Source organism: Micrasema longulum, unplaced genomic scaffold, assembly GCF_059751315.1.
Source record: "Micrasema longulum isolate JH-2025_06_02 unplaced genomic scaffold, ASM5975131v1 h1tg001701l, whole genome shotgun sequence".
Classification (NCBI taxonomy): domain Eukaryota; kingdom Metazoa; phylum Arthropoda; class Insecta; order Trichoptera; family Brachycentridae; genus Micrasema; species Micrasema longulum.
In genome coordinates, this window is record NW_028278879.1 from 41,828 (window position 1) to 64,823 (window position 22,996).

The 22,996-nt window shown below is 40.2% G+C and overlaps 2 protein-coding genes across 2 annotated transcripts; one reads left to right on the forward strand and one right to left on the reverse strand.

The window, feature by feature from the left end:
* LOC148274282 (angiotensin-converting enzyme-like) lies at positions 1–16,062 on the forward strand. Its single transcript, XM_088237350.1, has 9 exons — positions 1–208; positions 2,377–2,512; positions 3,265–3,418; positions 5,463–5,623; positions 11,705–11,816; positions 12,280–12,989; positions 13,621–13,708; positions 14,430–14,491; positions 14,728–16,062. Exons 1-9 carry the CDS (start codon positions 1–3, stop codon positions 14,888–14,890), a joined length of 1,794 nt encoding a protein of 597 aa, XP_088093476.1. The 3' UTR covers positions 14,891–16,062.
* On the reverse strand, positions 15,020–22,989 carry LOC148274283 (uncharacterized). The gene is made up of 8 exons (XM_088237349.1): positions 22,858–22,989; positions 22,035–22,234; positions 21,265–21,349; positions 19,735–19,930; positions 18,800–18,877; positions 18,288–18,479; positions 17,048–17,327; positions 15,020–16,497 (listed from the first exon to the last, which is right to left on the reverse strand). Exons 2-8 carry the CDS (start codon positions 22,166–22,168, stop codon positions 16,050–16,052), a joined length of 1,413 nt encoding a protein of 470 aa, XP_088093475.1. The 5' UTR covers positions 22,169–22,234; positions 22,858–22,989; the 3' UTR covers positions 15,020–16,049.
* Between the last annotated feature and the right edge of the window lie 7 nt (positions 22,990–22,996).

The following is a 22,996-nucleotide window of genomic DNA, read 5'->3' on the forward strand; positions in this document are numbered from 1 at the left end:
ATGGCGGCCGATTACGAGGGAAATGATGAAGGAGGAGGAAGTATTTGTTTTTCTGGCGAGCCCGACTTGCAAAAGCTGATGGTGCGAAGTGGAAAGGAACCGGTGTTGAGATGGGCGTGGTTGGCGTGGCGGGAGAAGACAGGACCCCCGATGAGGCCGCTTTATCAACAGATGGTGGAAGCTAAAAACTCCGCGGCGAAAAGAAACGGTAGGTACCACTGGCTACGTTAAGTTACCATGCGGGACCCGATGACACATAGCTGAACAGACACGTTTCAAGCGCGAAAATAATTTCATTTTAATTCGGGGGTAATTAATTGCCTTTCGTATTTTCGTTCTCTAGCGGACGTTCGTCGTGATGAGGCGTGAGTCGTGAGCCGTGACGCGCTGAAAAATATCGTTATGATGAGAACATGCTTTACTTCCACGATAACAAAGCAGATGTATCGTTTCATTCGAAAATACAATCTTATTTACTGTAGAAGTGGATAATTAATCATATTTTGAAGGTAAAATTTTGTTTAAGTAGGTACCTCGTACCTGTCTAAATAATACACTGGCAACCAGTGACGTAGAACTATGGTCATGAGTTGCATCAACCCATCATTGACATGCCCTGAGCCCCCAAAAATTATGACACTTAACTCATGCCCAAACGCTCGGTCTTGCCCGACGCGTATCCAGTCGTTCGTGACGTTTTGAATCGAAACAAAAATCCCTACTTGTGTCATGAAAAGTTTTCGGATTGTACTTGTTTCACATTGTAAAAAGGATTGTGTAACTTTTTATCGGTAAATATTTGTTCATGAGTGATTAACAAAGCTTAAAACAATTAATATTCAAATGCAAATATTATTTTCTCTAAACGTCGAACTACACTTTATTTCCAAAAATTGATATAAAAACGTAAAAACAAGCCCATTATAGTGTGTTTAAGACCATTATTCACCAAAAATAAGACATTTATGTTTTTTTCATAAACAAAATCAAATGAATGATTATTTTATTCGATCAATTTACATTGATCAATTTGTCCCATTTCTAACGTTTATGCAAAATGATGTAACCTTGTAAGAACGTCATTAATCATTAGGTTTATTTTAGTTTTTTTTTGTTTTAAAGCTGACTTTATATATTTATGTTGATTTACGAGTATATGTCAAGCACTGTATTGAAAAAATAAATTAACATGCCAGATACTGAGAATGATTTTTCGTGTGTCAATATAAATCACTCCTTAGACGTTACTACTAAGTTATGTCGTCACTTTTGCTGACAACTGTCTTTTAAACGAGCTATATTTTAAGGACTATAGTTTCAGAGATGCACTGATAGGAATGCGTTTTTAAAATATAATAAACTTAAGTTAATATTATCTTTTCATTCCTAAAAATCCAGTAAAAAGAAAAAATAGGTCGAAACTAAAAGGAATTTAACGAATGAACCTGATTGGGATCCACCCAAAATGAATGTTGATTGTTAACGTTAAAATACAAACGTTTTTTATGTATAATGAGTATCCTTTAATTTTTGGTAGCATGTGCGTGCTTGCTAAATGCAGCCTTGGTGTAAATAATGAGTAGGTACTTACTTAGTGACTGATACGTTTTCGTGCCACTGCTTTCTAAAATATTCGACTCTATAGGGCTTGTCTTTGTATTATAAATATTTCAATGGTACCCATATTTCTATTGATTTTTACGAAGTAAAACAAAATTAACGAGTACTTAACTTTTTTCCTCGCTGTGCAATTAATGTCAACCTTGATAACAAGGGGTGGAATCCAGCCTTGTCTACAAACATTTTGACATACCCACTTAAAATGTTTATTTAAATTATCCAACAACAAAAAAATACAAACATGTAAATGTTACAAAATTCCTCTGTCTAATTTACGTTATTTCAATAAATGTCGATACAATTCTTAATTGAATTCCATTGCAATTAAATAACTTATGTTAAAATTAAAAATACTTCCACTAGAAAGTAGGAAGTGTACCGAGTATTTTAAATTTATAACTTACTTTCAAAGACAAGTCATTATATAATTAAATTCACTTTATATATGAGCCCGTTGCAGGTCTTCACTTTACCTGAACCGACACCGATCCGAGTGGACGGACACTTTAAAGGTGAACCTTTAATTCAATAAACTCGTTGCTTTTATAATCAGCATAATCCAAAAATATATTTTTCCCGGTTCTTTGTGTACAAAACATCCGTGTTTATTAAAAACATAAAAACAGTTTAGTAAAAAATATAGTCTAAAGGCTCGTAGAGGTAAAGCTTGAATACAAAAGTTCGGCCGTGTCGTCTGTCGTCAGTCGTCAGTCGGTTCGCTTCACCCGCTATTGTTACCTACTTAACGAATTGCAGGATACTCGGACCTGGGGGAGATCTGGCGAGAGGAACTGGAGACGCCGAACTTGGTGGACATCGCGGAACAACTTGCGGCGGATGTGATGCCCCTCTACAGCGCTCTTCACGGGGTCGTCCGCTTCTTCCTGAGGAGGTACATTTATCCGCGAGTAATCATTGTTAAAGGTTTACTTTTATTTCATTTCAGTACAAAACTGTCGATGAATTTTCGTTCACGCCTTATTTTTAAGGATGACAATAAAAGCGCCCACCCCTTTCCCGAAACTATTTATAAAAGCTATTCTTCAATTTTACATAATCACCATTAATTGCCGAAAATTGATTTCGCGAAAATGCAATAAGTATTTCTTTACAATCGAACCGCAAAAATAACAATTCCCCTCACTGCACCGACATCGACACCGTCGCCGATCACCTATTCTAGTTTCCCAGTGTGACGGTGGAGGAATGCAGTGTATGTTCCGAATCGGGATCATGGCCATTTAAGGCCGACAGTTGACCACACCACTTTATATTTATGAAACCTTTATCCTTCGATTACAAAATACAAAATACAGAATATTAAACTCCATTAAGGACCTTATAGTTGTCGCGGATTATAAGCTCACTTTTAACGAGCATGTTGATTCTACAATAATCAATAAGTTCCTAAAACTCCTAGGCTTTGTCAGTCGAGTATCGAGTGATTTTACTAATACCATCACCAGTCCGCACCCGATGGCGCATAGGCCACTGCATTGGTAAACCAAATGCGACGTATATCAATCATCTATTAGACGAAGGCGAGGCGATCAGCTTACGCTTCAGGTGCCTGAATTTTTCCATCTATTGTTACGCGCATTAATTTTTAAATACAAATGTACCGGATATGTGCCTCGTGTTCAGACAATACGGCCCGGCGGTCTCCGAGCGCGGCCCCCTCCCGGCGCACCTGCTGGGGGACATGTGGGGGCAGAGCTGGGCGGGCCCCCTGGGCCCCCTGGACCTCCCGGACCTGGACCGGCTCGTGTCCGCCACCAACTGGACCACCCGGGACATGGTAACACCTCTAACTTGGCATAGTTTGTCACGGTAGCTTTTGGCTTTTTAAAAAATATTTAAATTACCATTTTTTAAACAATCAATCTTCTTATCGAGCCCTCTCTTGTACCCTCTTTTCTATAAATTAATGTACATCCTTTTTTTACTTACGCTTTGATGCCCTTTTAAAGGAAGGACAAAAAGCGGTACACGAGATATAGGCGCACCAGCAAAGGCTGCATGCGAACAATAACGAAAAATAATAAATAAACACATTCACAAACCCATGAACATGAACATCGCATATACGCAATTATGTCAATTCTCTCCTTTTATATTTTGTATTGTCAGATTAACGATGGATTTGTTCGATCGGCTCTCTAGAGATATTGTATATATGTAGTATTGTGAACACTTCAGAATACATGCATAAGGTACATTTTTGGTCTTAGGAAACATGACCACATTTCTGATTTTCGTAGGCAACTGAAATGGCTCAAAATTGGACAGCGGAGAGACTATCACTCCCTCTCACTTCTGTTCAATGTACTTCATAGTCCTAACGCTCCTATATACCTGCGTGAAAAATTTCAACGCTTCTCAGTTCATGGTTTACCTCTTCGTTCTAATTCTCAAGGCACTCTCTTAATACCCATCCACAATTCCTCTTTCTTCTCTAACTCATATAGTGTCCATGCGGCTCGACTGTGGAATCATCTCCCATCCACCATCAAAGATGTTACTACATTATCTCTGTTTAAATCACGTCTGAAGAAACATCTCCTTTCTCTTCCTTAATCTCTCCTCCTTTCCTTTTTCCTCTTTTTTCCTTTTTCCCATTGAGTAATAGTTTTGATTTAAGGTAATTTATAAACAAATACGTTTATTTTTATTTTTATATATCTTTAGCTTTTTAATGTTTTTTTCTATTGAATATGTTCTGTAACTTGAATTATAAAAACAAACCTTTTATTTTATTTGTTGGTTGGAAGAAGTTGCCGTTTGGCAATAAGCCCGCCAATGTACAAATAACATTATGTACAAAAATTTTAATAAATAAAACGTATCTCTACTTATTGTGTTATGTAATAGCCGTGACAATCCACCATAAAGTAAATCAAATAAACATCTCAACAAATAATAATGAATAAACACCTCGCTACGATGAATCTCTCTGAAACTTATAGATGAGGAAACATTTATACACATTCAATGTGAATGTGATGCTTCATATCATAAAAGAAACTGCATCCTCGGGGGACCGCTGATTAAACCTGAGGATGTGAAAGCCCTCACCCCCTTCCTAATCCCCCGATACTTTAAATACTCGGGCTCGGAGAAGCTTGACCAATGGATATGAAAGCACTCGGAATTCACTCAGTAGCCCAGCCCTTCGAAGACCCGGGCTTGGAAGGCTAGATTAATTTTACTGGGACCCTTCACACTATTGATCTATATCTACACAGGTTACAATGACATTGGGAGTTTGATTGACTGACCCTCGTCTACAAGAATAAGAGTAACATCGCAATAAAGTCCTAACTAATGAATAATATTATGTTGCGCCGACATCTGTAAAGCTCGGGTTTCCTAGGACAGCGGTGCCCGTATTTTAACGGCCGTAGTGAACATTAATGCGGTTGACAGCCGTCGTAACGGTGACTAGAGAGTGGTTTCCTATAAAAATGGTGTTGATAACACCGTTAAAAAATAAAACCACTCTCTAGTCACCACTACGACGGCTGTCCACCGCATCACCGTTCACTACGGCCGTTAAGATACGGGCGCCGCTGTCCTAGGAAACCCTAGCTTACCAATGTTCATTGTAAAATGGACACATGTGAGGCTGATCATTATAGTTGAGCACGTCCTCTTCCATATCCGACCCCGGAAAGCCCCCCTCGAAACACTCTTTCTGTGGAGGGAATTAGTGCAATGTGCTTAACAATATGACTATTTTACAAGCAAGTTATTTGTATATGTATTTGTTTTAGATGTAAACGCATCAACTGGAAGCTGCTAGTGTACTATTTAAATAATTGACAGTAATTTGTATTTTGCAGTTGGTGAGAGCCGAGGACTTTTACACTTCTATGGGCCTACTGCCCATGACGGAAAAGTTCTGGCGGTACTCATTCTGGGGCAGCGGGGAGGGCGAGGGGGGTACCAGGGGAACACAGTGCCATGGGACCGCAGCCAACATGTTCCTACCGGGAGATTACAGGTATACCTGCTGTATTTCATTGCGTGACATGGTTATTATTACACGTCCTATGGTATTGTTACTGTGTTCAGTAATCATCTCGCAGAATTCTTCCTCAGCCTTCATCTCTCCGCTGCTGGATATAGGCCTCTCCCATACCCTTCCATCCTTCTCTGTTGTTTGCTTGTTGTGGCCATTTATTCCCCCCGCGGCGGCTCTATCTTCAGCTTATCTCTTTTGAGGTCTTTCTATGGCTCTCTTATTCTCCCAAGGTCTCCACTACAGAACTCTGGGAGTCCATCTTGAAGCATCCTGCCTCTTTGCGACATGGTGATGATCCACGATACCACCTCTCTGGTTCTGGGCCTAATTTTATCATTTGTTATTCTATTTCTTAAGCATGGACCTATCCATGGTTCGTCGCATGCATTTGACCCTTTCCGCATTTTTCTGTGTGTCATCGTCTCCAGTCCATACGTCGTCACCGCTTTTCTTTTTAAACTCATTGGGATCTCTTTGATTTGAAAAATATGTTTAAGTTTTCCAAAAGCAGCCCAGCGCATTCCGCTGAACTGGTCGTGTCCAATAAATTTAATCTGACAGACAGGAATTCCCTTCTCTCTTCTGGATTTTCTTTTTATCTTTTTCTGTAATCTTTGCGCATCGACCAAGGCCTACCAGATTACGCAGAGGTCTTTCGGGCAGCTTTTCTTGTTGAACAATGAAAGAGTTTTACCTACCATTAAAACTCGTATTATGTTGCCTCTCTTATCCAGAATATGTTTATGTGAGATAGCATCTCCTTTCCGGCCGGCGTTTCCTAGTTCCTACCCGCCTCTTAATTCCGTCCTTTTTCTATGGCAACCCTTTTTGTCTCTCATGTTGGTATTACAGCTGTCACTGGCAGGGAATCTATTCCTTTGTTTCAATTGTGTCTCACCAGGCAGGAGTTGATCATATTCTGGATAAGAGAGGCAACATAATACGAGTTTTAATGGTAGGTAAAACTCTTTCATTATGTAGTGCCGTCTCTTATCCAGAATATGTTTATGTGAGAAGTGTTTGTTATCGCCTGGTGACAGCGGTGATGTCAATTGTGATATACTGTTTAGAGGAGTATTAATACTGGATGATACTGGCTAGGAGCCGAGATATCATCTCCAGATATAGATCATAAGCGCACACAGTGGTGATGTCAGTTGTGTAATATACCATTTAGAACATAATACCAGATGATACTGGCCAAGAGCCGAGATCTCATCTGCAGACACATAGATCATGAGCACACACAGCGTTGATGTCAATGTGACACTGAATGGTCTGTACACCTGGCCGGAAGCCAAGATATTACCTCCAGGTATACATTTAGATCACTAACCACGATGAGTTCAGTAATACTCGGTAACATTTCAACTCTATACACAGTAACAATTAACATTAAATACATGTTTATGCAACTCACAAGATATAGTGAATAACTGGCATAACGGGTCCCAGAGTTTGTCTCTGCTTGTCATCAGTTAATAGGCCTGAAAAGGCTAGTAAGAGATTTTGAACATGTGCGATTATGATCGGCAACATTATGTCTTATCTCTTTGCAGTAAAACTTTGAGAAGGTATTTTCACTTTGCCAATTCCCCCTTTCCAGGATTTCATTAATAGGATATTGTTGAATCCAGTTTAAGGAAGCCACAGCTGACCTAGTACTACCAGCGGATGCCGAAATACCCGCTTCTTTCAGGAGGGATTTGACCCAGCCGCCGATGATAGTGGGTGAAGCTGGTTTTGCAGTACCACAAGTAGAAACAAAAAGGTTACTTCCTTCCTCTCTTCGGTCTTTACCCAGGGTATATACTTTCCTAAGCCAGAACACAGGATCTATAGCTTCTACATTAATCTTCAAAAGCTTCCAACCTGACTGTCTGTGTAGAGACGAGTCAGTTTTTGATCCAAACACTGGCCATAGGATAATGTGGTCAGAGGCATCAACAAAATAATCTGGCGCACACCTTAAAAGTGTAAGATCGTGAACTCTTCGCCCAGATGCGAGTAATAAAATTAAAGCACATCTACGTGATGCTTCAAACAGGGTTATATCTGTTGGTGGATTATTCTCTAGCCAACTGCATACAATCCTGGGATCCCAAATTGGTGGTTTATGTGACTTAAGAGTGGTTTTAGCTATGCCCTTCATGACTTGTTTCACCATCGGGTGGCCACTAAGCTGGCTGTTCCTGTTAGGAATGCTAAGCATGGAAACAGCTGATTTGTGAAGTGAAATAGAGCTGGGAGCAAGACCTACTTTTACTTTCAAGTATGCTAGAAATCGGGCCAACTGGTTTCCAGATGGGTTTTTGAGGTCAACATTATATGTGTTGGACCATTTTCGCCATCTATTCCATGCTACTGAATAAGCTTTAAGAGTGGAGTCCCTCCAACTAGATGTTAAAAGTAACTTTTCCGCTGGAGACCACTCAGTTAAAGATTCTTCCCACCCCCAATCAGCCAAACATCCAGATGGATGTCGTGGATTCTCGGCGGATGGTAACCTGTGGAAGTATCCACGAGGTTGTTCACGAGATCGTTCACTGCTAGAGCAGGTCTCATGGCCCTCGCTCGGATGTCTGGGAGCCAGAACACTTTGGGCCACTTGGGCGCTATGAGCATGTACATCCCTGTCGATTCTCTCAAGTGTGCTAGGACTCGAGGAATCAAGCATGGGGGGGGGAATATCCAAGCCAATGGGTAAGTCCAGAATCTGCTGAAGGCATTGTGGAACAGAGCATTCGGGTCTTTGGTATCCATCGAAACATATTGCTCCACCACGTGAGCTGTTTCCGAGGCAAATAGATCTATTACCGGAGTTCCCCATTTCCTGAAGATAGGTTCCGTTGCCTGAGGCAAAAGAGACCATTCCGGTAGCTTCATGCCCCGAGACAGATGGTCTGCGAGGCCGTTGTATCGACCCGGGAGGTGTTGAACTTCCAGAGTGATACTGTGCTGATCTATTATGCTCAATATTTGATAGGTAAGAAGAAGCAACGTTACTGACCTTGTGCCTCCTTCGTTTCGAAGATACGCTAGAACCGTCTTGTTGTCCGACTGAACAAGTACTGAAGAATGCTTCAAAGTCTCGCTCAGGTACTTGAATGCTTTCAAAATGGCAAACATCTCCTGACGGTTGCTGTGCCACTGCGCTTGTTCCTCCGTCCAAAGACCCGAGAGATGAACGTCGTCCATTTGAGCTCCCCATCCTGTTCCTGCGGCATCTGTTGCCAGAAAGTGCACTGGTCGGGGATTGTGTACCAAAGAATTGGCGACGAGATTTTCTACCCACCAGGATACTTCCTTTATCACTGGATTGGACAATGGAACCTTCCTTCGGAGAGGAAGCTTCAACATTGAATGGACCTGAAATTGCATTTGGCGACAGTGAAGGCGGCCTCTGGGGGTCACATAACTGGCAAAGTTTAGCGATCCGAGAATGCTTTGGGCTTGTCGCAGAAACCACATCTTTTTTCCCAGTAAAAACTGCAACGTTCTGCGAAGCTTTTCCTGTTTTTCTGTGGATAGATACTTGAGATTCTGGTTCATGTTCCAAACAATCCCCAAATATTCCAGACATTGCACTGGAATCAGGACGCACTTGTCTACATTGATCTTCCATCCGAGAGATGTTAGAAGATTGATCGCCTGTTGTGTTTGAATTTCTAATTTTTCTCTGGTCTGATGAGCCAGGAGAAAATCGTCTAGGTAAACAACAACCCGAAGGCCTTTTTTCCTTAGGATTTCTGCAATCCAGTTGGAAATCATAGCGAATGCATGCGGAGCGCTGGCCAGTCCGAATGGCAGGCAGGTCATTTGCAGACACTGACGATTGTAGAACAAGCGGAGAAATCTTCGGTGTGTCGGAGCCACCGGAATGTGAAAATAAGCCTGAGAGAGATCGATTTTTGTCATCCAGTCTCCTGGTTGAAGGAAGCCTGGTATTTTGTGATGAGTGATGAGAGAGAAATGTCTCGTCATCACATGTAAATTCAGGGCTTTTAAGTTGAAAATAGGGCGGTCGGAACCGTCGCCCTTTTTCACAAGAAACATTTGCGACAGGAATCCCGCAGATTTGTCTGTCGGTTCTAGAACACCCGACTGTAACATGTTCTTTATTTGAAGAGACATATCGTCGGACGTCTTTGTTTCGTAAGATATTAGTTGATAATTCTTTGGGCTTACCAACGGGGGCTTTGAAAGAAAGGGGATGCGATAGCCGCGTATCATTTTCAGAATGACCTTGGGAGCATTTAAGTCCTGCCAATTCTGAATCTTTCCCGCTAACTGCCCGGCCCGAAAGCTGTCACTTGTAATAGGCTCGACGACGCGAGGTCTGCCCTCGCGCCGGTTGCCTGTGCTGGAGCTTTCTTCTCTGTCCTCCTGAGGTTGACGGTTGGGGGTCCCGCCCAGGGTCAGCCCTCTGAGCACGAAAGGGCTTATCTTTCGGGACCGCAACCGTGCGTTTTTCAGAAATTTGCTTCGGAAAAGCGAATTCTCCATCTCGGTTACCGGAATGGGACGAGACCAGTTGACCGGTCGAGATTGAAGGCATCCTGAAGCACTTGCTAACTCCCCCGAGCCTCTGCAGCTCGGAAGAGAAAGCTGCTTCCTCAAACAGGAAGGACGCACTGGGGGGAATTTTAGCGAGGGGCTGGACATCGTGCTTATTTTTTACGAGTTTGAGAAAGCGGTTACGCCGCGTTTCTATCACCTCAGCCCTCTTACCGCAAGCCATCTGCAAAAGGTCGTCAGAGACGCGATTACAGAGATTCTGACCCCCAAAGAGATCTGAGATCTTCATCTGCAGAGTCTCAGGGGTTAGAGGCGTTTCCCCATCGTAGCCCCAGTTAATTAACTCTTGCAGTGAGGACTGCATGAGTTCTCTTTCCTTTAGAGCAGCGTGGGTGATGGCGGCCAGCGCTCGCTCTACGGAGGCTAACTGGGGCGACGTAGGGTCCAAGGCTGCCAGCTCCGAGTTGATTTCCAACTCCTTGAACCCTGGATCCGCGATGTAGTCCTTCATGACTTTTGAGTAGCGCACGTTGCACCACTCCGCGGATCCGAAGCGTTGGACGCGTTTCAGCGTACTGAGGATGGCAGTGGGCGGCCGGGGTATTTTTGGTTCCACCAGCTCGGTTGTAGGGGAAGGCATTCTGAACCCTGAAGATTGGGGAACCATTTCAACGTCCTCAGTAACGCCGATAATCGAAGGAGTGCGCGAGGCGGCACTCCTATCTCTAAAAATAAAATTTTGGAGATTGTCCAATTGCTTGGATAACCTCTTAATCATCTTTCGAGATGATCGCGTCCTCTGCTTCCTTTGTCCTCCTTTGTTCTTAGACGACGCGCTGGAAGCGGCGTCGCTCGAACCACTTGACATTCCATCACTATAGGCACTTGAGGCAGAGCGCGATCGATTTCGCCGCTTTTCTGCGACAACCGGCGGTTTTTCGACATTTTTGGAGGACATTTCTATTGGGACGGTTTAAATTGTTTAATTTTTTGTATACAACTTTTTGAAAATATTTCAAAAAAAAAAACACAAACAAAACAAGACGCAACAGGTAGGTGGTAACGCGACGGAAATTCGACGTCAATTGAAACAAAGGAATAGATTCCCTGCCAGTGACAGCTGTAATACCAACATGAGAGACAAAAAGGGTTGCCATAGAAAAAGGACGGAATTAAGAGGCGGGTAGGAACTAGGAAACGCCGGCCGGAAAGGAGATGCTATCTCACATAAACATATTCTGGATAAGAGACGGCACTACATAATGAGCTATTTTTCCTAGTAAATCGGCATCGCCAAGTAGACTTGTTCAATGTTCTCTGGTACGGTAAGCTGTTACTACACATCCTACAAAACTACACCACAATCGGTATGACGAAACAACCATATATAGTATATATCTTGAGTGAAAGTGGTGCTCTATCTCCATTTTCACTCCTCAACGGGAATATTTGTCACAATTGCCTCCAATCTTCTCTGCTGGTTCAGATTCTTTAAAACATATTACGCCACCAGCAGTATTAAGTATTAAAAATAATTTCTAGAATGCTCTACTGCGCCGGATTGTCCATGGAAGACTTCTACGTCATCCACCACGAGATGGGTCACATAGAGTACTACATGTCCTATGATGAGAATCTACCTGCCATATTCCAAGTAAGACCCATACGCTATAATATCTCTCTCGGCTACCGACATCCCGCAGTCCTTACATGGCGTTCAGGACTGGAAACTCGATGCCGAGATAAGTAGGTAAGTATGACTATACCGCTCGACTCTTGAGAGGCATTCGAAGTATGCGGAAAAGACAACCGAATTATCTCTTTTTGAAGATAATTTTCACTGGTGTTCTCATATAAAACTAAACTTCAATTAGGCTGCGAAATGTTATGTTTCTTAATTTTAAAAGTAGTTAACTGTACATCATAAATCCTTTTGTTTAATGCAAATCTCTCTTTGATGATAATAATAATCTCTTTATAATCTGTTTCATACTTTCTTCTAATAAGAAATGTAGGTCAGTTTGCATATTACAATAGTATTTTTGACTATAGTAATAAAAATTTGGATTGCTGTCTCTCTTGCGCTAGAAAAATAGATTGGATTCTTTCATTTCTAGGACGGTACAAACTCCGCATTTCAAGAAAGCATCGGCGATGCCATTATGTACGGTGTGCTGACACCCCAACATCTGCAGAGACTCGGGCTAATCGGCGACAACTCGAATTATCCCAAAATGGATGCCCATCAGACACATTCGGAAATCGAACAGCAAAAAAACAATCAAACAATGTCTAAAATTGAAAAAATCACCAGAGGCCATATAGAAAATGATTCGAGCGATGGCAAAGTTGATTCTGTCCATGGACGTTACAAACTCAAGGAAAAACATTTAATAAATGACGAAGTATATGAACAAGATTATGTGGACGATAGTTTTATTAACTCTGTTAATTCAAACGATAAATTAACAGAAGCGAATGTGCAGAACGAAGAGGGTCATCCTAAAAGAGGAAAAATTGAGCGAGACAGTAATCGCTATGATGATTTTAACAACGCTGTAAATGACGAGACCTCAGATTTTGACATCATTTTACTCCTCAGACAGGCTCTGACAAAATTGCCTCAAATCCCGTTCGGATATGTCATCGACAAATACAGGTGGGATATATTTTCCGGTAAAATAAAGCCAGAGAATTACAACGAAGAGTTTTGGAAGTATGTGAAGAAATACCAAGGAATAGAGCCACCCGACGGAGCGGAACGTTCCGAGTATTACTTCGACGCTGCGGCTAAATTTCACATACCGGACAACACTCCTTATATACGGTAAAGGGTTTATAATTAACATTTAAAGCTTTAACTTTGTGGTCGAGCAATTCAACAATTGTTTGTATATAACCACTCTGCAACTTTTCCATGTCTACCGGTTTCGAGACGTTACCTGTACGATATTTCATTGTAATGGTCATCCTATAGTAAATTCACACTCCGCCTCCTTTCCCAGTAGTTTCCAAAAAAATAAGTATTTTTTCGTAATAATCTTTAGATTAACATCTCACAACAGCGAGGAAAAATATTTTGGGATATGGAAGTCTAGGCATTTACTGGGCTTATGACTTGTCATTAGCTGGTTTAAGTTACCACTTTATACACTGTGTAAGATTCACAATTCTACCTATGATGAAATCCAATCCTTTTCTACAAACATTCAGACAAACTCAAAATATCATTGAAAGAAGTATAAAAATATTTTCAGGTGTTACCTAAGTATGTAAGTGAAATAATTCAGTCAGATATAATCACGTCGGCGTTAGCATCTATCAGCACGTTGGTTTTGTATTTTTGCGCAACTACATACTATCCATGGTGTAGGTAGTGTCCCGAGTAAACCGGTAGACATATAAAAGTCAGCGAGTGGTTAGGTGGTTATTTATTCTAATATTAGTGATTATTGCAGGTATTTCTTGAGCAGCTTTCTGCAAGTGCAAATGTTTCAAGCGATGTGTCAGTGGAGTTTATACGGACGGGCTTCACCCGAGCTGCGGGTAATGTAACCTCCCTTCCCTCACTTTATCGGTTTATTACCGAACCGGTCTATAGACGATATTATATTAACCCCCGGGACCTATATTACAATGGGAATTTAACAGTTATCTACAAATTTTTCTGGAAAGTAAAATTTAGTTTACCATACGAAAAATAGAATACATGTTTTTATTGAACATGTTTAATTAACGCGTTTAACGCGTTTTAACCGATGAAGGAAAATACATTTTCCATACAAATATATTATACACATTTTGGTACATAAATTTCAATTTTATTTTCTAGACAGTCGAAGATAATCCTGTTAACTTCCTATTGTAATCGGGACCCTGGGGCGACTCTGACCTGCGAGGGGTCCATGTCAGTGCGGGTGCATTTTATATCTGTTTACACCCATGAGATGTAAATGGGGCCCACGAGAGTGGATCCCCCTGATGGGACCCGAGCAGGCCACGACAAAAGTTTTCACCTCCCCTTTGTATTTGTATTAATCCATCTAACACAAATAGTACCTTTCATGTCACGCATTGATTTTTCGGGGTGTTTTTGTACAAAAATGTCACTATATTTGTGTTTTAGACTGTTTTTTATTATTTTTAATTAATTTAAAATTAAAAAATTAGTATAAAACAATTTTTTCGTTTTAAATTTTTCAACTTAAACAGTAAACACTATCAATGTGTTCCTCGTGATATACCTAATTGCTAACAATAATTACAGATTCCCATGGCCCTCCACAGGTGTGACATCTATGGGTCCAAAATGGCGGGTAGGAAATTAAGGTAAAGTACGTTGCGATACTGAAATCGAGTTGAATATGTCGTCGCCGAATAGTTAGGGCCGTTCGTTCTTGTTTTGTTTTGATATTATTTATCTAAATAGCCCCGACAGTAACGTAACCTTAAATAGCAGAATGCCCATCTCTTTATATTTTCTTTCCACCGCAGCAGGCCCGGAGGCCCGGAGGCCCAATCGCAAAGTGCAAGAGAATGGGAAACAAATTATACATTTATTGCAGGGAAATGATGTCTAAAGGAAGTTCGGTGAGTTGGCCGGAGGCTCTACACATCCTCACGGGAGAGGAGACTATATCTGCGGCAGCTCTGCACCGATACTTCGCTCCCTTGAAGGACGTCCTGAGCAAACTAATTCGCAAATATAATATTCCAATCGGGTGGTAAAATCGGCACACCCGTTACCTTAACTATGTAGATGCAAAATCACCCTCACATATTGCAAGATGTAAACGCAGATAAAAGGAATCGGATTGATCTATTCAATGTTTATCGTGTATTCTAATAAAACAAGTATTATTATTGTAAAATTTATTTGTACAAAATATAAAATTTAACTTTATAAAATGTAACATAGGTTTAGTGAGCATTTAATTTGTCTTTTATTTACAATATAATATGTACATCATTTGTTTAAGTTGGTAAAAAAAAAGTAAAATTCTAGCATAAAACTAGTTCAAATCTCACATAAAATTAGTACAAATCTCAAATAAAATTATTACAATTATCACATAAATTTATTGCAAATCTCACATAAAATAAGTACAAATAAAAAAGACATTTACCTATACAAAGTTTTAAAACATTCAAATTAGATAAATTTCTCGGTGGAAGTTATTGCAAGTTATAAAATACATTTTTTAAAGAATAACAGTTTGTAGCCCATCTAGTTTGGTAAACCGAATACCGGTTTCATGGCTCTCGAGACATCATATCACGGACCAGTCTGATCTCATCAATAATCAAACCAGGTTAGATGTTTAAACTGTGTGCAGGCTGTAAAACTTAAGTATGTGCAGGCGGGGAGGATTTTATAAAAGTAGTTAGAGGTGATTTTCCATATCCAGGCACATGAAGAATACAGTTCAGTGTGTGAAATAGAAACGAAGCTCCGGATGAGTGTTTCTGAATTGATCGCTTCGCGCGGGCAAAAAACCCGAAAGAGGGAAACGTGCGGGGATAAGTCGGCCCGGTAGTATAGTGGTCAGCGCAATTCGCTCACCATGTTCAAGATCTCAGGTGCGAATCCTGGCAGGGTCAAAGTGAAATATTTGTTTTAAGGTTAGTTTGAAATGGATCAAAGTGTCAACCTATTAATTATTGATAAATATATATATTGATTATTTATATACTGGAAGTACAAAGTTTTAAAATGCACCAAAACAGGACGAGAACCTCAAAAAGACGCCGCCAAGAGAGCACAGAAAACTCGGGCTTTATAAATATCACATTATTGTCACGGTTTATGGATACTAATCTTTATGATAATTTGTCTAATAGAACCTTGGAAACATGTGACAGAATAAAATATTGGAATAAAGTCTTTTTACACAAAAATGTATTTTGAAAGAGACGCAACAACAAACGTGGTTATTGTCATTAGATTACAACCAAAAGTGGCGGCGGAAGAAGTGTAAATTGTCTTTGAATTCCTCCTTTTACCGTAGACATTACTAGCCAAAGTTTTTTCAAAATCTTCTCTCTTCAGAACACCGAAATCCGGCGGCATTTGTCTGCATTGGTTCTGGAACCAACTTCCGGCATTCGAATTTGAATTTCCCGCTAAAATGCAAAGCTCCAAGTCGGCACTCTTGTTGTCTATGGCCTTCCGCAGCTTGTCTTTTTCCGACAGTTGTATGACGTATTGTCTCCGGTTGTACGAGATGTCCTCGGAATAAAATATGTCGTTTTTCATGTTCCTTACGATAATCCTGAAGTCGGCTATGTCCTTCGAAGACTGAACGAACCATTGTATCAAAATTGAGTCTCGGGAACTGAAAAGAAATGAGAAAATATATTTAACTTATATTTTATAATCTCGGCTCGATCAATACTGCCTGACAATATTCAGGTGCCACATTGGGAGGGACAACAAACCACGAGGGTGCCCGGTGCCTGTTCACTCCACTTTTACAAATATAAAATATTGTTGAGAATTCCTTATCCGATTATCTTCAGCAACTCAAATAGAGAGAGATTATCACACTCTCTCACTTCTAACGCTCCACTATACCTTTGTGACAATGTTTAGCAGTGATCTGATAGGATTACCGTTCTCAAAGTACTCCCTTTATTTCCATCCGCAATTCCTCCACCCTTATAAACTCATACAGTGTCTATGCAACCCCACTGTGGAATCACCTCCCATCCATTATCAAACATGTTTCTAAGCAACTTCGAAGTCTGAAGAAATATTTCCACTCTTCCTTAAACTCTCCTCCTTTTACTCTTTTTATAAAGACTAGTTAGTATCCATTTATTTATGTACACAAACTGCTAGTTCTATTTTCAGTAGCTACAGTAGCGATCGAAGAATATACTTACAATTGTAAATCACGAAACACTAAATCAGCTTCCATTTCGAAGTCGGAGGCCTTGATTATCGAATCGCCGAATTTCTCATCGAGTTTCTGTTGAATTCCGATATTTTCGTTACAATTCAACCGTTCATCGCCAACTTGCAAGAAGAGCGAATCCTTCAAGGTCGCAGGAGACTCGCACGTGATATTGGAGTACAGCGGGTTGTTAACAAGGGAACTCTTCGTCAGGTGATTCAGGTAATGTTTCAGCGGTCTGGTAAAACAGTCGCATCGCAGCGGATTACCTGCCAAATAATAAAGAACATTCAGTAAATCTACTCGTACATTAATACGGGTTTTAAACTTTACTTTACAATGATCAACAAATTGAAGAAAACTTCATATTATATTCTATGTAAAAATTTAGAGTTAGGTTCCCTTCTCTCACCCCTCCTTTTTGAATTCCAGTCGATACCACAAAATTAAACCTTTTTCACTATAATCAGTACACGATGGTGTTAGCTTCTAATAGCGTGGGTTGGTTCTTTTAAAATCAGTCATTTAGAAAATTAGGTGCCCAGATTGGGTTTTCTTCCAATGAGGAACTTCAGCCCTACGGGAAATTGGATACAAAAATGTTTTCTTGCGCGGGGTAAAAATTAGAGCATTAAATTGTAGCTGTAACTTTCTTAAAAATGTACTAAAAAAATTATAAAAAATATTTTAATAAAAACGCACTGCTTTGAATGACGTCACTGGTTCGTGTGAATCAATCTGTGATCCGAGAGCTATAGAAGATTTCCGGTCTGCTTGTCGCTTCTGGACCAATGCGAAGAACTGAATGAGCATAAGCGGAAATGAACCTCTGACGTCACACGCAAATATTAAATATTATTTCAGAAATACAAAACTTTAAAAAATCATAGCGCTGATAATACGATATATAAATATTGAAAAAAAAATTGTTTGACTTAGTTTAATAGTCTATTAACCAATAAAAAAAAATGAAAAACCCCTGAGCTGTATACGGAAGTTTAATTAAGTAAAGCGACAGTGTGAATTTAGTGTTTGGATGACGCGTCTGACTAGGGCCGAGGAGAAAAGCGAGTGAGCGGCCCCGGTGCTACCTTTTATATATAAAACGAAAAGTTCCCACCCGAATGATACGCAACGATACTTCGGTGCGGCACTCACAAATGAATAAATTAATTCATTAGAAACATTATACGATGAAAACTGAACAATATTGCCGATCCAAATCTTACCGTCGAAGTAAACTCGCAGATTTTTTTTCTTGATCTTTGCCACGAGGGAATCGTGGTAAGTGTCCAGCAGATTGTGGCGGACATCGAGGGTCTGCAGGTTCGCAGCCCCGGAGAATCGTTCCACGGGCAACTTCTGCAGCCGGTTGTGGGAGAGGTTTATTGCGCTTATGTTCTCCGGTAGAGTGAACATTTCTGGAATCGACACACCGCAGATTACAATGTATCCCCCTTGTAAAAAGCGGTTCTGGTGATTTAAAATTTCAATTAAATAAACACCGCATAAATTTATTTATTAATGTATCGAAACGCTTTCGCAACATTTTTACAAGAATAAACAAGTTTGATAAAATGGTACAATGAATACACGGGGAAATATAAAAGGATAGACAGAAATGTTGGAAATAAACAAAAAAAAGTGTCGTTAAACCCACGCCTGAGGTATGGGAATGGAAACCCGGATAGAATTAAAATATTACGTATGTACGTACATCTTACATACGACTTGTACAAACCTTTCTCCGAAGTGAGATCATCCAAGTCGTTGTTAGAGATGTCGAGAATTCGGAGAGAAGTCATGTTGCCGATGACACCTGCAAGAACAAGTCCATTATATGAAGTGCTCGTCGACGCCACCTTTCGTCAGTTGTGCACTGTGGTGCAGTTAGCATATTCGTAAATAAGAAGTGGCTTCCTAAATTGCGGACATTTCCGAAGCGTTATCTACCCCAGTAATAGCTGGCAACTAAACTCTACTTCGAGACAATAGCGTCGCAGACACTAGTTCATGTCCCGATGCACTTACTAAGAAACCGCCTTCGGTTACAAGCTATAAGGGTTGCCTATCGGCTCAACTGATCGGGATATCGAGGGGTCCACGTGAATGGGAATGCCGCCCACACCGTCTAACACTTTTTTGATATTTATTTAAAGAATACAGCCGATTCAATATTGACAAATAAACCAAAATTATAGGCCAATTATAGTTTTCTATAATATATTTCTACATACATATAATAAATATACCAAAAAAGCATACTTGTGTAAGGGCCACTCTGTATCAGTCTACTTGTAAAAAAAAAAGTAATTACATATAATGAAAAAAATATATTTTTGAAATCGATCTTAAAAAATCTTAGTCACGCGGAGTAACCCTAGATTACTTATTTTTTTAACAAGTTAGATTAAATTATAATTAATATATGCAATTAAAGGCTGTAACATTTTCTTTGCAGTTGTTTAGAATGAGAAAATATAAATCGATTTCAGAAAGAAATTTGTTACAAAAATGTCGGATTCTGGGAAAAGTTGCTTTCTCTTACTATTATTGGCGCTTGATATGCCGACATCATATCGACAATCGCCGCAGCCGAGTTATGGGTACGTCGAGGGATACGAATTTGAGTTCTCTCGAGGAGTCACTTTAACAATAAAACACAATACGTTGTACCTTTGCGTATGCTGTTCAGTATATTGTGCGATATATTGAGGACTTGCATCCGTTTGGTCCCGAACACGATGTCGTTGGTCAAGACGGGCATCACGTTGTGACTCAGGTCCACCTCGGCGAGCTTGTACGGGATGTACGGGTCATTGGGGAACGTCTTGCGAGTTATAAAGCTTATCTTGTTGTAACTCAGATTCACCTTGAACAGAATTGGTAACGATGAAGTAACAAAACTTGAAGGACTTTTGTTATAATTTAGTAGGTACAGCTTTATCCTCGCTATATCCTAGGTTATACAAGTAATTAACAATATTTTGAGTTTGTCCAAATTTTTGTAGATTAGGACTGGATTCAACTCCCTGGGGAGTTGTTTATATTAACATATAAGAACAAAGATGAAGAACATTTAAGGGAAGGTAATATAGAAGTCTAGGCATTTACAGGGCTTATGGACTGTCAATGGCTGGATTAAGTGGCCACTTTACACACTGTGTAACATTCACCATTCTGCCCATATTTGAACATCTATATTCCTTCAATTCTTTCATCTGTCGATGTTTGTGTGAAGTTAAAGAGCTGAAACCTTTATTTATGCGGGTGAGATTCATCTAATTAATTATTTCACCTACATACTAGGCAGCACCTGAAAATGTTATTTTTTCAATTTCTATACTTCTTCATGGACCGGGTGGATTTATTAACAATATTTTGAATTTGTCCAAATTTTTGTAGACAAGGACTGGATTCAACTCCCTGGGGAGCTGTTTAATATTCAAATATGGGCAGAATGGTGAATGTAACACAGTGTGTAAAGTGGCCACTTAAACCAGCCATTGACAGATCATAAGCCCTGCAAATGCCTAGACTTCTATATTACTTTCTCTTAAATATTCTTCATCTCTGTTGTAATATGTTAACAAGTAATAAAGTTTAAAAAATATAATTTTATAATAAATATTGGCCAAATGTTAGATCACTCTGAATCGGTTACTCTGGTTACCCTGCAACTGGTAGAGGAATTTGTGTACGGTGGGTGCGCAAATGCCGAGATCCGCGCATCAAAAGACCGAGATAAGCGTATCGATAAAATCTAGAAAGGACTTTTGCGTCGGTTCGGACATCTAGAGCGAACGGACAGCGTAAGAATGTTGATGGATGCAGAAAACGACGAAGATGGAGAAAGACGTGGCATAACCGAATCCAACAAATAATACTCAAAGGTGGACGTGTCGAAAGTCGGAATAATTGTCGTGCCGAGTGAGTGAGAAGATATATCCTCTCTGCCTACTCCTACGGAAAAACGGCACGATGGTTTGCTGTTGTTGTTGATATTTATCAAATCTTTTTATTAACAATATAATTCAATCATAATGTATCACAATATGAAATATCACTGAATAAGTCCGTCAATAAATAAATATATCATCGACGCATTCCTCGGAGGTTAGCTCCTGTCATGATGAGATAACATCGGCAGAGATAAAATCCAGTCTAAGATTATTAATGCAATATGAGATTTAGTATTTTACTTACTCTTTCCAGAGAGAGACAGTCGTCCAGAAGTCCGTGAGTTTTATTGTCAATCTTTTCGATGTAGTTTTGGGACAAGTCCAAGGATCTGCAATGCCATGGCGGAATATAATTATTTTATTATTAAGAAATGCAATTTCAATAAGAAAGGGCCCCGATTACAATAAGAAGTTAACAGAGTTACCTTTGTCTATGAAGTAAAAGTGTATTCAGTCCAAATAGACTGTATTTAAATAAATATAATTATTTTTTGTATTTACGGGTGCGATTAAAATAAAATACAACTAAAAATAATTCAAGCTAGGACAAAATAAAAATTAGCAACCTCGGGACGAGATCATCTTTTTTAGTAACAGTTTAAATCTAGAAAGACTTACACCAAACAGTCCAGATCCTGTCTCGAGATTATAATACAACGCAATCGGGACAGAAATGCAAATGCGGCATGCAAATAAAGTTGCGCTGTGCGAGGTGTGTCGAAGAACATCAAATGCCACTTGTTCCAGTAATGATGGTACATTAATTGAGCCAATTAGTAAACTAAACATGAACATAGAGTTGATGTTAATTGTACGTTTTTGTAGAGTTGAGATTTTGAACATTGACTCGATTTCTCCGTAAGTATAGTCTCCCCATGAGGCCGATCACCCGTGCTGCATTTCTTAGCGGGCAATATTGCACCGATTTTATATGATTTATCGGTATTACTAGTTTGTTTCGAATGTGTCTGCGAGTGTTGCTAACAGTTTGTTTCCAAAAAGAAATAAAGGAACCTCAGAGAGACGAGCCCGTGGAAAGCACCGTTGGGAATATGGGCGATGCTGTTGTTCCTGAAGGACAAGGTCAGCAGCTGCAGGAGGCCCTCGAAGGCTCGCTCGCTGACGTCCACTATCCGGTTGTCCGACATGTCCAACTCGAACACTATCGGCAGCCGGCCGAACGCCGCCTTCTTCAGGGAAGTGAGGTTGTTTTTCTGGAAAGAATAATACATGATCTAATTATTCCGGCGTAGGTATATAAAAACCTACATATCTTTAGAGACTATTGTCTCGACCGAGATAAAGGAATTATCGGTAATGTGGAACGCCATATCACTCTGTCTTTGCATACAGACCTCGCTTCCTCTATATTCATACATCTTCTCGTGCACACGCACTGATTATTCGGACTTTTGACATGTCCACCTCCAAGTGTTAGTTGGATTTGGTGCCATATCTTTGTGGATTTCTGCATTCATCAACATTCACACTATAAATATTTTTACTCATTCTTTCGCCCTCCATTTGCTCCGTGTACATGTCCTAACCGACACAGAACGCCTTTCTTAATTTTGTCGAAAATGCTTATCTCAGTCTTAAATATGTTATTCAACCTACCTATCGTATGTAGTTTTACCACACATTAGCATGAGAGATCGCATTTTGACAGCGTTACATACTTTCATTATTTTTCTAATTGCATACCTCACTATCATACATAAGGGTCGGCATCGGGACTCCGTTGTAAACTGTTAATTTTACCTCCTGTGATAAATATTTCATTACTAGGGTTGATTTTAGTGCTGTTTCAGGTATGATGTGATCTAAGGAAACTCACATTCAGGTACAAGTACTGCAGCGAGGGCAGCGTGTTGAGGGCCTCCCAGGGCGGCTGCAGCAGGCCGGTCCGCGTGAGCCTCAGGACCCGGAGGGTCAGCAGCGGGGTGAGGCTCCCGGCGGAGAGCCCCGCCCCCAGA

Bases quoted from the DNA above. Each gene is read 5' to 3' on its own strand.
- LOC148274282 (XM_088237350.1), top strand. From the start codon at position 1: ATGGCGGCCGATTACGAGGGAAATGATGAAGGAGGAGGAAGTATTTGT. The intron at 2,513-3,264 runs GTACATTTATCC...CCTCGTGTTCAG, and splicing joins GTCCGCTTCTTCCTGAGGAG to ACAATACGGCCCGGCGGTCT. The intron at 11,817-12,279 runs GTAAGACCCATA...TTTCATTTCTAG, and splicing joins ATCTACCTGCCATATTCCAA to GACGGTACAAACTCCGCATT.
- LOC148274283 (XM_088237349.1), bottom strand. From the start codon at position 22,168: ATGTCGGACAACCGGATAGTGGACGTCAGCGAGCGAGCCTTCGAGGGC. The intron at 17,328-18,287 runs GTAAGATTTGGA...ATTATTTGGCAG, and splicing joins TCTGCGAGTTTACTTCGACG to GTAATCCGCTGCGATGCGAC. The intron at 16,498-17,047 runs GTAAGTATATTC...ATTTCTTTTCAG, and splicing joins GTGTTTCGTGATTTACAATT to TTCCCGAGACTCAATTTTGA.